The sequence below is a fragment of the Myotis myotis genome, unplaced genomic scaffold, assembly GCF_014108235.1.
Source record: "Myotis myotis isolate mMyoMyo1 unplaced genomic scaffold, mMyoMyo1.p scaffold_m19_p_12, whole genome shotgun sequence".
Classification (NCBI taxonomy): Eukaryota; Metazoa; Chordata; class Mammalia; order Chiroptera; family Vespertilionidae; genus Myotis; species Myotis myotis.
The window spans coordinates 8,382,969-8,398,300 of NW_023416316.1; the positions used below are offsets into that span (position 1 = coordinate 8,382,969).

Consider the following 15,332-nt stretch of genomic DNA (forward strand, 5'->3'; position numbering starts at 1 on the left):
AGTAATTCCATGGAAGTCATTGTAAGATCATGGCTGCCCTAATAAATTCAAGCTACCAGATTCCCCCCACCCCCCTGCAAAGAAAACAGAATTGTAAAAGAATTTCAGAATCGTCTGGCTGTCTAGATTTCTCAGCAGGTGCCCATTGGGATGTGGAGAATTACAACCTTTCTTTTCTTCATGGGTCTCTCATTTTGTAGGAAAATGGGTGACTCCTGCGAGAAGAACTATTTTGATGTTTAAAAAATTCATGCAGTCATCTCCCCCCCCCCCCCCATTTGCCTGGGCTGTTGATCTTGTGATATATTTATAGAGATTGTGGTTGGCTGACCAAGAGTTATTTTGCAATAGGAATTTGTAAGATTTCTACTTTGAGCATGTGTGGCAGACTTTTCTTTTTTTAAAAAAAGAAAAATTCTTTCTTAGAACATCTACTGTGTCCTTCTGTAATACTTTCTCTTTCAAACCAAAGCGAGCCTTGTGTTTTACACATAGTTTTCTTCTGTGTGTATTTCTTTGTCTCTGGTCTTCTCTCTTCTTTGAGATCTCTTTACGCTGAATTTTAAAAGGCCACAGCTCCTCCTTCTTGTAGGGATGACTTTACAAATGAGAATGTAATCATCAGAAAAACAGTGCTTTGGGGGTCAGGAGACCTCAGTTTCTCTTTCTATAAAAGGATGGTGTTGGACTAGATTTGAGGGGGCAAGCATGCTACCATCCCCAGCTTTACCACGCTCACTGCAGACATCCATAATCAATCACCGCACTCTTCCTAGATGAACTCTGATGTGGCCTCAGAAACCTTGTCCACACATTGTCCCAGGCAGCCACGGCTATTTGATCAGAATTAGCACTGGAAATGAAACCTGTTTGCCACGCTTGGACTAGATGATTTCCTAGACCCCATTCACCACCATGGTTCTCTAAGTATTGGCAGGACAATTTCTTTATGTTTCAAACCAGTTGACCTTTATTAAGCCCCTGTTGTATGCTGTGGAGTCACAGAGGAGCTGTTCATTAAAAGCTGGCCATGCTCATAGAATTTGCAGTTTGAGAGTGGCGGTGTCCCCAGGCGTGCGCAGGTACGCCCTGGGACCTCTAGGAGGTTGCCCCTATGTTCCAGGAAGGCGCTTGGGATCCAGCTGGTCCGAGAGGACAGCGGTCTAGGCAGGGGGACAGCATAAGCAAAGACAGACACAACAGCATCAACAAGTATCCGCACTTGGAGAGGCCTCAGAACCCAGCCATCTGGTCAACATGCTCCAGTTGAAGGCTAGGGAAACCAGCTCAGGTTAAAACAGGGACTTGCCTGAATGTTAATAAATGCTATAGCTAAAGTTTAATAAGTTTTATATAGCACTTACTGTGTGCCAGGCATTATTTTGAGAGCTTTACATCTGTTAACTAACGTAGTCCCAAGTAACCGCGTGAGATGAGTGCCATTATTATCCCCACTTGACAGAGGAGGAAACTGTCGGAGGGTGAAGTGACTTCACCGAGTGTCACCTGTCTCTGAAGTTGTGGAGTCAGGACCGAGCCCAGGCCACTCCAAGTTCTGTGCTGGGAGCTGGGCCAAGTAAACCGTCTGGGAAGGACCCGAATGTCTTGGGGCTTTCTTTAGTGTATTAATTTTGCTCACCGCCATCAACGTGATCGTGACATCCTTCAGATCTGTGGCTCATGTAGTGCCGTTGGCACGAGCTGAGAATGTTGGAGACTCCCAGCCTTTGTACCCACCAGCTGCTGTGTTCTGAGGGGCTTTCCCCTCTATTTTACATCCAAGGAAACTGAGGCTAAGAAAGGTGATGCGATTTGAGCCAGGTCACCCCGCTCCTAGTGGCCCAGACCATTTGAACCCAGGTCTGCCTGACTCCACCTGTCGCAGTTGGGAGTCCAGCAGCCTCATTGGATGGAAGGGCAGAGGGAAGGTCAAAGGCAGCCTCTGACAGGAGTCAGAGGAGGGGGCCTCGGGGCTGTCGGGACCATCCCTGTCACAGGAGCCCTTTACTTTGTCCCTTGAAGAGGTTTGAGGACCAACGTTTTCTTCTTACTGCCTTACTTAAAAATACCTAAGGGGTGACTTTTAAAAACCCTGTCCCCTTGCCCTGACCGGTTTGGCTCAGTGGATAGAGCGTCGGCCTGCGGTCTGAAAGCTCCCAGGTTCGATTCCGGCCAAGGGCATGTACCTTAGTTTCGGGCACATCCCCAGTAGGAGGCGTGCAGGAGGCAGCTGATCGATGTTTCTCTCTCATCGATGTTTCTAACTCTCTATCCCTCTCCCTTCCTCTCTGTAAAAAAATCAGTAAAACATATTTTTAAAAAGTAAAATAAAAAAAATAAAAACCCTGTCCCCCAATTCTGAGTTCACTAATTTGGATCTTATAACCCTCTGTAAACCTATTTATAATAGGTATTTTCCCTCATGAAGCAAAAAAGTTTTCCTTTTTTTTTTTTTTTTACATTCCCTTACCATCCCCCCCCCCCCTCCACTTCCTGCTGATCTGAGGCGAATATTTATCACGTATTTAATGAGTAATCTGAGTCCTGGCCTAGTGAGGCTGCACCAGGACATGGTTTATGGCTGATCTGGTTTTAACTCGCTCCAGGCGGTTTTCCCTGGAGTTTTCTGTAAAATCATAAACCTGGAGAGAGAATTTTTGTGGAATTCAGTCACGTGACTTTCTCTTTTGTAAATTGAGAGATTAACTGTGTGACTGAAGAACTGAGAAATTTTTCGTTGTCTTTTTTTTTTTTTTTTAAAGAAAACAAACAGTGGCATTTATGCACCCAGAGGAGTGTGTCCCCTCTTAAAGACGGGGGAATGTCAGTCGCCAAGGTCACCTGCTGGGCTTTTCAGGCAGCATGGCACAGGGTTTGAGAACATGGACTTGGAATTGAGCATCTGAGCTTCTCCCCAGCTGGTCCCTGCACCCGGCGAGCCTAGCTCCCGTCTCCACAGCGGGGCTGGGGACAGTCGCTACCACTTACTGTGGTTGGTGTGGTGCGTGCAGTGCCCGAGCCCAGGCCTGGCATACAGGAGGTGCTCAGTAGATGCTGGACGCTCCAGGATTGCTAGTATCCCCGTTGGAGGCCTTTTAAGCTAGATTAATAGCACAAGGTGACACTGGATGTAAAAGCCCTGAAATAAGCACGCAGCTGATTAACTCAGTCCTCGCGACAGGCTCTGAGATGGGCACCAGCATCATTCCCATTTCACAGAGGAGAGGACTGAGGCCGTGAGAGGTCAAGTTACTCGCTGAAGGCCCACCAGCAAGTGTCAGGGCCTGTGCCCCTCCTGACTCCCAGGGACCACCACCCCTGCTCTTTGTGTCCCTCTGCGTGGTTTGGTCTTGCAGCCTGAAGGCTTTTGACTGCTGGTCCTGGGGAGGGAGAGCCTCAGCTGACCCTGGACTCTGACCCCTAACTAGTCTGAATGCCTCTTCGTATTGCCCCCTCCAGCAACCCATTTGCAGACAGAATTCTGGTTACGTTTCTCCCCTGCCCGAAGCCCTTCATGGTGGGTGAAGGGTAGGAGAAAACTCCTTGTAGTTTCTCTGCAACTCTTCTATAAATGTAAAATTATCTCAGTATAAAAAGTTCAAAAAAACACACACAACGCAAAACAAAAATACCCCCAAACCGTTGCTGAGCCCAACCACGGGAATAACGTCACAGTTTTTGATGCAAGTGTAGAACTCTGTGACCCAACCCAGCTGGGCATGTAGAACTTACACACATTAAACAACTAGGAGCTATCTCAGAACCTTTAGATCCAGATGTGGACTGTGAGCTCCAGCTGCAGTGGCATCCGGCATCCGGCAGGCCCCTGGGAATGAGAACAAGGCCTGTGGTCTGGGTGGTGACTTCCTCACATCAGCCCAGCGGAGGCTTCTGCCCCTCCTCTCTGAGGCCAGGACTCCCTCTTCTTATAAGGTTTGTGAGTCAGGCCCCTGGCGGGGAGGTGGGTCCATCTTTTACTTCCGTCCCTCCCAGGTGCCCAGGTCTGTGCTCGGAGGAGACCAGGCCCTCCACATACCACAGCTGCAGCAGTTTATTTTTTAAACCTGCCATTTATTGAGCAACTACTGTGTGCCATCCTGGGTGCTCTCCACACTCTATCAGCAGTGATCTTTGTCACGCCCAGTAGCTCTCATTCCTGGAGTTTTCTCTTCTCTACTGCTGTCCCGGACCATCATCATCTCTTTCCTGGAAGGTGACAGTGGCCTTCATGTTGGGCTCCTGCCTCCATACTGCAGCCAGCAGTGGCCTTCAGAGGTACACGTGCCTTCTAAGGTGGTCAATGAGCCTGGTTTACAGGTGCTCAGTAATCACTTGCGGTTGGTGATGACGACAAAGACAATGCTGATGGTGATAGTGTCAGTATTAGGGTCCTGCTGTCCCCATGGCTGCCCGCTGAGAGAGGAGAGGAAACTCAAGTGAAATATACAAGGCCTGTGCTGGTTTCATTTCTAGGAAACTTGATATATTTCTTGACACTTGACCTCAGGCAGCAAGGGCTTGGGAAGAGGCAGAAGGGCAACGTAACCAAGAGGAATGAAGGCACTGGTCATTTCCCATGGGTTTTCCCTGTAGTTGGAACCTTGGCCAGTCGATGATGGCATCGCTGGGGCCTCTCTTTGTCTCTGGCCTCATCCTGGAGTCTAGGCAGGAGCTCTGGTGAGCCTGGATGTGTCCATGGGCTGGTCCCCTCCTCTGGAGGTGAAGGCCCTCAGAGAAGTCTGCAGCCCTGTGGGGTTCAGTGCCTGAGGCTCCCCAGCTGGCAAGATGGCGCCCTTCTCCTTGCTCCCTGGCACCCAGCTGGTGTTAGCTTCATTTGTGTCTAGGTTTTACGTTTCCCCCACTGAGCAAGGCTCTGTGTGCCCTGTTCCAGCATCCATCCCTCGGGAAGCCCTTCCCGACTGCAGTTTCACCGGGTCCTGTTGTCAAAGATGCTCATGGCATCCAGACTTTTCTCTTTAGAGTGCACATCTCAGTTGGAAGCTATACATCGATAGCATGGTGTAATGAAGTAATCACTGCCTGTCTCCCTCACGATTCTTGTTGCTGTTGTGTCCCCGGTAACTACCCTGGTCACCAGCACATTGTAGGCACCTGGTAGATAGTAAGTATCTGGGTGAATGACTAAGGAACCATGTCTGATTCATCTTACTATCAATCTCCCAAGGCCTTGCTCAGAATCACACATCTATTTATGAACTATATCAATACCTTTTGAAAAAAATGGTATCACCCATCTGAATTCCAGTTCTTTTTTTTTTCTTTCTTTTTTATAACTGAGAGCCTTCTCTGGCAGCTTCTACCACCCCGGAAGCTTGGAACCCAGGGCCATCAGTGTCTCTGAGTAACTGTGTTCTCTTGGGAAAGCAAATATACGAAATGAAAAGCCGAGTACCACATGCTAGAAACATATTGCTGAATGTGATCTGAGAAGCAAGGTCTAATTCGGGATTTTATGCTATATTTAGTTTCCTGGGAATGGAATCCTCTTTATAACTTGCAAAGCTATTGTTCAGGGTTGGCACAGTCACCCTGAATAGGTGTTTCAGGAGCACCTGGTGAATAAAGCGCGGACTGCTGGTGCTTCATCTGGGGTAGATAGAAAAGCAGTTCATCTTCATTGTTTGGGGCCAGATTTGGTTTCTTGGTCCTCGAGATTGAAGTTGTGTAGAACACATGGGATCCCTGGCCATGCCATTGATCCGCCATGTGACCTTGGACAAGTCGCTTGGCCCCTGTCTGTGCTTGATTGGTTCTCGGTCAGAGGGGGATAGTTAAACTGCAGTGTCTCCTTGGGGTTATTGGGAGGACGCCATGCGGTGTAACCATCTATAAAGTGCTGGCTGTGCTGTGATTAATATTTTTATGCACCAGAGAGATGCAATTCCATTTTTCTTGGTGCTAAGACACAAGATTTTTGGAATCTTCCTTGACTCTCTCTCAACTGTCACATCCAGTTCATCAGCAAGTCCTGCTGGTTCTACTTTCTGGTACATCCAGAACCCGACCCTTCCTCACCCGCTCACTGCCACTACCCAGGTCCCAGCCGCCCTCATCTTTTACCTGGGCTGCTGCAGTCACCTCCTCATCGGCCTCCACCCTTGCCCATGGTCTGTTCTCAACACAGCAACCAGAATGATCTTTTAAAAATGAAAGTCAAATGATGTCACTTTGCCAAAACCTTCTGGTGGCTCTTCAGAGTAAACACCAAAGCCCTCGAGTCTCCCCGCTGGCCATTCCCTTTCCCAGACACCACATGGCCACCTTCTTCCATTGTTTGCCTACTCTGATCACGTTATTTAAAACTGCCATCCCCTACTCCTCCCTTGTTTCCAACCTTCCGACGACCCCTGTCTTTCTCTGTTTTCCTCCTATAGTACTGATTACTTTCTAGCATACATATTTCTTACCAACTTATTACACTTACTGTTACTGTCTCCCCCGTTTGCATGTAAAGGCCATGGGAGCAGGGATGTATCCCAACGCCTAGAACAGTGTCTGGCGCCTAGAAGGAGCTCAGTAAGTGCTTGTCCAATGAGCGAATGACTGCTCCTGATTTGAGTCCTGTGCCTCAGTGGGAGGGAGAGAAAGTTCAGGTTACATTTGAGGATCCACTGGGGATTGGAAAGGAAAGAGAGAGGTAGATGCGGCTTGCGTTGTTCGGGACACACTCGTGCTCCTGTCCTCTGGCGGGTGCTTTCACGGGTGTGCTGCCTCCTGCAGGCCTCCAGGTCAAGAGCACTTGATTTCACTCCTGAGTCTGAGCACCTTCCTACAGGGCCCATTGGACCAGTTGGTCATGCAAAACAGAGTTTATCGAACTAACATGCATGTATGTGCAGGAAACACACACATGCCAGGAGTAACATGCATTTGATATTTGTGAGTGTGACATCCACGTAAGTTAGTAAGAAAGAAGACAAGACTCCAGGGGCACATTCACTCTTCCCTCCCGAGGGTGGAGGCAGCCCCAGAAGCAGTGGGCTGGGGGGATTTGGAATGGTCCACCAGTGGATTCGACCTTGTCCACCCAAAGCTGAGCCCGGTGCTCGACACATAGTAGGCTTTCAAGGAAATATCTGTTGAATGAGTAAAGAAGTGATTGATTACTTCAGATCAGTTGCTTATATTTCATCCAAGTATAATTGCCAGTGCAGTTCATCATTCATCCAAGCAACCCCATTCTCTGTATTTCCTGAGAAATAATAACTAACGGATTTGACCCTGTTTGCCGTGTGCTAGGCCCTGAGCTGGGTGCTGGAGACATGGCCACATGAGAGACGTTGGCTTTGTCCAGGAGGAGTGCACAGTCTGGGGGCAGGCAGGCGCTGCAGGAACCGTGGTCCTCGTCCCATTGAGTTGGTGAAAGGCACTGATGGGGGTGTGTTAGCAGGTTGGCGAACAGTGAACAGGATCAATCCAATCTGGTGCGGGAGTGGGGAGTCCTTGCTGTCTCCAGAGAGGAAGTAATTTTGGAGTTTCAGTGGGGGAGGAAAAAGGCAAGATCCTAGTTAGACCCCCACGGAAATGTGCTGCGCCAGGCCCTGGGCTTGGCTGGCCGAGGTGCCATGTTGGAGATACCCCCTCCCAGCGCGTTGGCCCCCTCCATCCCCTCCGAGCTGGGGGAACCGTGAGCCCCCACATTCGCTGTGGCACCCCAGCCTCCCTGAACCTCTGGCTCGGCTCTCTTTTCCAAGAAAGGCATTTCATTCTCTGAGATCAGGCAGCCAGGACCCAAGGAGCTGTTTTCCTCCATTGTGCAAGCATGACAAATCATTAATTTTTGATTGATTTGCTTAGAATTATGGGCGCCCCAGCATTCTTTCCGCCGCTGAACAGCTGTATAACAAATGAATATATCAGTGTGCACAAAAGATTGGAGATCTAAGAGAAGCCATTACATTGGCCACCCTCCCCCACCCTCACCCCTTCCGGGGCAGTGAAGGGAGGAAATTTTTACCAGAAATTCCTCAAGTGGCTTAAAGGGGGGAAAAAAAAGCCTTTTTATAATTGAATTAAATCTTTATCTCTTCATCTTGTGCGGCAGATTTCCAAATACACACCAGGTCCCCACGTGCTTGGGTTTCATCCATCCAGGAGGAATCTTTAATAATGAAATTTCAACTTGTGAATTAAAACCAAAAAGGGGGAGGAGAAAAAAAAAGCAAATTCTGCCCCTCCTATTTGCTTTTTTTTTTTTTGGTTGCTCTATTCCTTTAAGATTTTGGAACCGTACCAGTGCACTAAATGTGACCTCCATAACTTTTAAATTAAGAATTTATGCTGGCTTGAAATTTATGAAATATTTCAGCATGAAAGAAAGCCTTTTTCCCTCAGGAAAATTGAGCAATAAATCACAGCACTGTGGATTTACTGCCCCAGAGCCAGCGAGAGATAGGATTTTTTTTTTTTTTTGCTTCATTCTGAAAAAAAAAAAAAAAAATGTAATCATATAAGACAGCTTAGCTGCTATCCTCCCACTCTCTAGAATTTTTAATTTCAGCTGTTTCTGCTTGGATTTATTTCCAATATTCCTGCTCGGCTTTTCAATTTCCTCAGTTATTAAATTTTAATTCAGTGCATTAGCATTTAAATTAAAAAAGGGTTTATTTTATCGAAATCGTTGGCCAGCCCCCATCCCGTAGCACACGAATTGCCTGTTTCTGCCATTTGCACAAAATGTGAAATGCAGCTAATGTATTACAACTTACATTTGCACAAATTTAGAAATAAAATTTCTGGGTTTGGAATAATATTTTCTTTCCAAGAAAATCCTTAATAAGAGAATGGAAAAGAGCAACTTAACATTCATTTGGGGAGGGAAGAGGAGGGTTGAATGGAACCAAAAATAGCCTTGCTCAGGTTCTAAGGAGAAGCCAGTATATAAGGAATGGATGGGGCTAGGTACCCTGATGGGGAGCTGAGGGTGTCTGGCTGTCTTTACCCCCACCTCTGAGAGAGTGAGCAGGAGGGTCTCTCATGGCCCACTGTCCCCAGCACATTTCATTTGCCATCGAGGGGTTGGGTAAGGTTGGGTCAACTCCACATAGAAGACAGAGATGAACGTAGAGGGTGGAGATGACCTGACTTAGCTCTCCTGCTCCTGCTCCCGTTCTTGCCTATGGGCAAGCTCAGGTCCAGGGAAAGGAAAGCTTGTCCAAGGTTCAAAGGGAGACCCAGACAGAGCCTGGGCAGGAAGCTGCATATCCTCTAGGAGCACATGGCCCAGTAGTAGTGGCGACAGCAGTAGAGGTTCCATTACTTAAGCGATTGCAGCACATGCCTGGCCTGCGCTTCGTACTCTATCTGCACCGCCGTGTTCAGTGGTGGGGGGTTAGGTGGAAGCTCATGAGATGCTGACTTGCAGCCTGGGATTCAGATCAGGCCTGAGACAGGCCGGGGAGACCCCTGGTGCTGCCCAGGGCCAGCTCTGCAGCTGAGCCCTGCTAAGTACGTTTACCTGTGCTACTCTGTGTAAGTTACCTTGTTTTAAGTCTCATGCCAGCCCCATGATGGAGGTCCTGGGATTACAGTATTGCCGTTTTGCAGATGAGGAACCTTGCCTAGGAGCATACAGCTAGGAAATGGCAGAACCAGGACTTGAATGCAGACTGCCTGAGTCTAAACCCTGTCCTCTTTTTTTAAAAAAAATATATTTTATTGATTTTTTACAGAGAGGAAGGGAGAGAGATAGAGAGTTAGAAACATCGATGATGAGAGAAACATTGATCAGCTGCCTCCTGCACATCTCCTACTGGGGATGTGCCCGCAACCCAGGTACATGCCCTTGACCAGAATCGAACCTGGGACCCTTCAGTCCGCAGGCCGATGCTCTATCCACTGAGCCAAACCGGTTTCGGCAAACCCTGTCCTCTTAAACTTCAAATTGAGATCAAGTCAGATTACCCTGAGTTTGTGGTTCAGGTTGGGTCACATGAATGTGCTGGTATTAGAATCTTGGGGCCTAGGAAAATGGCAGTGTCAGCGGTGCAACTGATTCGAACAGTAGGGGTCGCTATGATGTATTGATTGGTGAGGACACACAGCAAGCTGGCCTGGCCTCTTAGGGAGCTCTACCACTGAGCGTTGGCACCTTTAGCACTGCGGGCTTCAACTGGGGCTGGGAGGGGTCGTCCTTGTCATTATGGTGGGTCTAGACCAGCTGTGGGCAAACTACGGCCCGCGGGCCAGATCCGGCCTGTTTGAAATGAATAAAACTAAAAAAAAAAAGACCGTACCCTTTTATGTAATGATGTTTACTTTGAGTTTATATTAGTTCACACAAACACTCCATCCATGCTTTTGTTCCGGCCCTCCGGTCCAGTTTAAGAACCCATTGTGTCCCTCGAGTCAAAAAGTTTGCCCACCCCTGGTCTAGACGCAGGCCCGCATGCTGTGATTGACAGCTGCTGTGATTGACAGCTGCTGTGATTGACAGGTGCCATTTTCGACAGTTCTGACTTGAGCCCATTGTCCATCAGCTCTACTCCTGCCAAGATAGCACTCCTCCTCCATCGGTTTGTTTTCCCTTGTGCCACCACCTTAGTCTCTGCAAAGGGATTTGTTTAGACAACTATTTGAACATTTTTATTCGCACTTTGTCTTTATTTTATAAAAATGGGTGGAAAACAAAAATGAGTGTTGCTAGCAGTGATACAAAGCTCCAGTATCATAAGCATCATAGAAGGGCAAGGTAGCTGGGGATGATCAGGTGTGCAAAAACCAGAATCTTCTCTCGTACCCAGCCACGTTCCCTGTATTGGAACTAGTCAACTCTGTTATGAAGGAAAGGAACAAGAGACAACATTAAAAATATGTATGAAATGCTAGAAATCGAAGGCCAGAGTTGAGTCTGGAAGGCGAGAGGTCATTTGGGATTGTACTGTTTTTTTTTAGGCTCTCTGGGACAGAATTCCCACCCCCTGCCACTTCTGCCTCTTACGATAGGGACGTGAAAACAACGTCTTCCCGCTGCTTTACAGACAAGTTTTGAGGAATGCAGTGTCGGAGAGAGGCTGTAATTGATCCTGTTCTTCTGCTCCCAGTGAAATGATATGCAAGCCATTTTCTGCTTTGGTTCTTCTACTGAAATAATACACTGGCATCCCATTAATTTCTCCTGCCCAGGCCTCATGCTTCTGCCTCCCCATTTGTCCTTCCCCTTTCTACTTCCCTCCTGTGGACAGTCGGGGTGGTGTGGGCTCACCCCATTTCTCCATTAGCTCTCCTGGATGTTGGTGGACAATAAAATATTACAGAGCTGAGAAGGTAGGCGCTGGAGTCACCCAGACCTGGGCTTGTAGCCATGGGTGTTGGATAAGTGGCTGAAGGACCCTCTGTGCGGAACCCGTAAAATGGGAATATTGTGTATGTGTGTTGGGGGACCTATTGAGAGGATTAAATAAGCAGCATTTAATGTCGTACACTAGCACCTGCTGGGAAGTTCTCCAGGGGGAGAGAGTCTGGTTGCCCACAGGGGCCAGGCTGGAGGACTGTGTAAGAGGCGAGAGGGAAGGGTAGAAGGAGGTATGTCAGCTGTAGCTGACTATGGCCATGTGGGGACTGTGTTGCTGGATTAACTGGTTTTTAAAGAGAAGCTGAAATGTGGCCTTTGTGTGTGTGTGGGGGGGGGGGGGGGGGGATGAAATGCCTTTACTTTTATATATTTACACTTTGGATTGAAGTCCGCCATCTGGTTTTGCCAGTTTGCAACTTCCCATAAGCACTCATCAATAGGCAGCGGCTGCTGTGTTTATTTTAGGTCACCAATCCTTCATCCACAATCCTGAAATGCGAAAAGTTTGAAAACAAGACAGGTTTTTTTGTCGCTGATGAAGTGGCAGGACTTGACCTCGGAGAACAGGCTAGTTGCCCTCTTCATCTACCCCAGTGGGGCTAGCGGTGTGAGTTTCTCTGTAGGAACATCAATGTGCTTGAGTCCTGGGGGCTCCCCAGACCCCGCCAGGGTTGTTTCCAAATGCAGAACACACATGGCAACATCACCTTTCTAAACTTGGAAGGATTCTGAATCTGGGAACACATGGGTGCCAGCATTTTGAAGCTACATTATTTTAAACGTTGGCACAAAGCTAGGGGCTGCTTCTTCAACCAGGGGTGGTGGGGAACCTGGGCCTTCTCCCATGTCTGTGGCCTCCGCATCGCGGTCCCCCCAGCACTGGCCTGGGATTCAGGATCCCCAGGTCTCTGTCCCTCAGTCCTCATGAGACTGCAGGCAGCTTCCTCCTCCCCCAGGGCCTCAGCCTCTCCATCGGAAATTTTATGATTTCTGAAAATTTAATTTGGTCAGCCTTATTTCCCCACCCACCCCCGCCCCCAAATAAAGAGATTAGGAACCAGCACTCTCTTGCCTCCCCCTGCTCAGAGGGTTGGGGGACAGAATATTTTAACATAAATGAATTTCCCCCCTCCGGTTGGTGGGAATAAATCTGCGGCTACTGTTTTATTGGAAATCCCAGCTGAAAATAAAAACGGTGCAATTCAATCTCAGATTTAGCTGGTTACTTACTTTTCACCGAGTCCCCAGGGTTCTGTGGTTGCTGGGTTTGTGTTGGCAATGGGTGCTCCGCTGGATTTAAAGGGCCCAGCAAATGTGGGTTGGGGGTGTGCTGACTCCCTCTCACCACTGGGGGCAGAGTTTTCCAGCCTGAAGGAATGGAGCAGGGGACAGGGCCAGCTCACCCGTGTCCCAAGGCTGTGCTGGACAGCAGCCTGGTAGGGTGGCAGAGGGTAGAATTCTGTGTCTCCCCCCTTGGCTAATGCAGGTGTTCGGGTTTCTTTTGCAGGCTGACGGAGCCAGTGCGGCTGGACGGAAAAGCACGGCAAGCAGGTAGGTACGCCCTCACCTCACCACGCCTCCCTCACCGCTAGCAGCCACCTCTCCCTGGTTTGCCTCTTTCTTCCTCCCAAAAGGATGGATGGTCCGGGCCAGGCCCCTTTGCTGAGAAGTACCCGTACTTCCCTGGAGGATGTACTGTTGTGGGCAGCACTCTCCAGACCTCCTGGTGTCCTCTGTGGGCACCTGTGCCTGGAACCAAGGATGACTCAATCCTAAACAGGCCTTTGGCTGCTCAAGTTGGGGAGGAAAGGTCCTGCTCAGGGTCATGTGATGAGTGAGTGGCTGTGTCGAGGCCTTGAACCTGCCGAAGCTGAGTGCACTCTCTGCTTAAAAACAGTGAGCTTAAGTGAGGTTCGAGCAAGCCTATCCCACCGTCCTCCCTCATTCATTGAGCACCTGCTAGGTTAGGCCCAGTGCTGTGTGCTACGGGCCCAGATGTATGTGATGCTAATTTATTCACCCAATGGATATCTGAGTGTCTGCTGCGTGGCAGGCACTGTTCAAAGTGCTGGGTCTACAGCAGGGGACAGACAAGGCTCTGTCCGTTTCTCATGATTCTCACGCAGAAGTGGTCTTTGCCTTCGTGCATGAATCTCCCACGCCAGCATATCTGCCTGTTGTCAGGGGACAGCAGGCGGGTTTCCCCATAGTCCTAGTGGCTGCCTGGAGCTCTGTATTGGGTCTTAGCAGCCCATGGCTGCAGCGGGAGGGAGAAGAGTGCTGAGATAGATTAGAGATGCCTGCCCAGTCAGGGGAGCGGGTGGGTGGCATGCGTGCCATCTCTTTGCTCCCCGTGACTAGCCTAGGCTTGAATATACTCAGTCACGGAGCCCCGTATTATTACCAAGATGCCAGAATATACCCCAGGAAGGACCAATCCAAACCTTAGGGTCCTGTGTCATTTGAAGAAATTTCTAATAATTATGACTACCATTGAGTCAGCACTTACATGTCAGCTCCCGACTATGTGACTTACATATATCAGCTTACTACTAAAAATTCATGTGATCTTTATAACAGCCCTAAGTGGGAGGTGCTCTTCTTCCCACTTTACAGACGAGGAAGCTGAAGCACAGAGATGTGTTTGGGCTTCAGGCTTCCCAGTTGGAAGTGAGCAGGACAGCCAGGATGCTCACCCAGGTCTGACTTCTCCGATGCATATGCTTAACCACTGTGCCCTCTCACTTCTTGGTATGAAGTGATCAGCTAATAGGTGTTAGCGGAGACTGTTAGGGGCCAAAGGCTCTGCCATAGGCTGGGGGCCTGTCAAGAAGGCAAGGACCCCAAAGGAGCTAACACGTGAGTTTATATTGATTCTGTCATTAAAGCTAGTAGCGCATCTTTGAAAGACCAAAGCGGTAATGTTATACAGTTGACCCAGCGTTCAATCTGAGAAGTGACTTACGACTTAAACATCAAGAGATGGCCTTAGCTGATGCTGGTGAACTTGACCCTGGCCTGGGTTAGATTGGCCAAGTGGGGCTGAGACTTGTAGGCACTTTGTGGAGCATTAGACTCCCTTAGTCCCTGTTTCAGATGGGGAAACAAAGCCCCAAGGCTCCCTGGGGTCAGAGGTAGGCTAGATGGATCGGCCTTGAAGGACCTGCGACCCTCTGACATGGGCTTCCCCTGAGCTCCCAGCCGTGCCACAGCACGCTCTCTTACACACCAGGGTCTACTTTCCTCCCAGCACCTTCCTTTTGGCCCAGAACACCCCATGTTGTTACTTCTCCAGAGGGCCTCTGGCGAAACCCCAAAACCAACAGCATGGGCTGCTCAGGAATTAGTGTGAAATTGAGGGGGACAAGGAGAGATGGTGTTTCTGACCCTAAGAGACAACCGAATGTGGTTTGGTTTACTTCCTTGTAACCCAACCTGGGTCGATTTTACAAGACCAGTGATCCCAGCACTTGAGGTTAATGCTGACCTGGTGTGCAGGTTACAAGTCACAGAGCACAGCTCAGCCAAACCTCACTTATTCTGGGGGCGTGGGGGCTGCGGGGCCTTGGCTGTGGAAAATGCTAAAGGAAACGTGGTTTTTATAATCAAGTAAATGAAGCCACGGGCTTGCTGTGGTGAAAAATTGTTGCCTTTTGTTGTCAGTTGAAGGTTTTCAGGCCTGGAAGGACTCTGCAGATAACCTACTCCAGCGCTCTCATTTGGAGATAAGGAAGCCAGGGGTGGAAGAAGTTAAGGGACTCATGTGTTCGCTGCCTAACCAAGTGATCAGGACTGAGTAGACAGGGAGATTGTTGGGGTGGGGGGAAGGTGAAAAATCATTCTCGGTCATTCATTCCACAAATGCTTACTGAGCACCTGCTTAATGCCAGAGTCTGACCTATGACCCAGTGCTGGATATATAGTAATGAACAGCAGACAGCAACCCTGGCCTTATGGAGTTGATGTTCTAGTGGAAGTGGGAGAGACATAATAAATGCATAAACTCTGTGGTATGCCA

At 48.9% G+C, this 15,332-nt stretch overlaps 1 protein-coding gene across 8 annotated transcripts in view; it reads left to right on the top strand.

Moving 5' to 3' along the window:
* ZNF618 (zinc finger protein 618) overlaps positions 1-15,332 on the top strand; it is a 148,237-nt gene that overhangs the window by 75,820 nt on the left and 57,085 nt on the right. For all 8 annotated transcript variants that reach the window (XM_036329768.1, XM_036329770.1, XM_036329771.1 and 5 more), the window contains exon 2: positions 12,822-12,865. In XM_036329768.1, the coding sequence (XP_036185661.1) occupies positions 12,822-12,865 (44 nt within the window). The remainder of the gene's footprint in view (positions 1-12,821; positions 12,866-15,332) is intronic.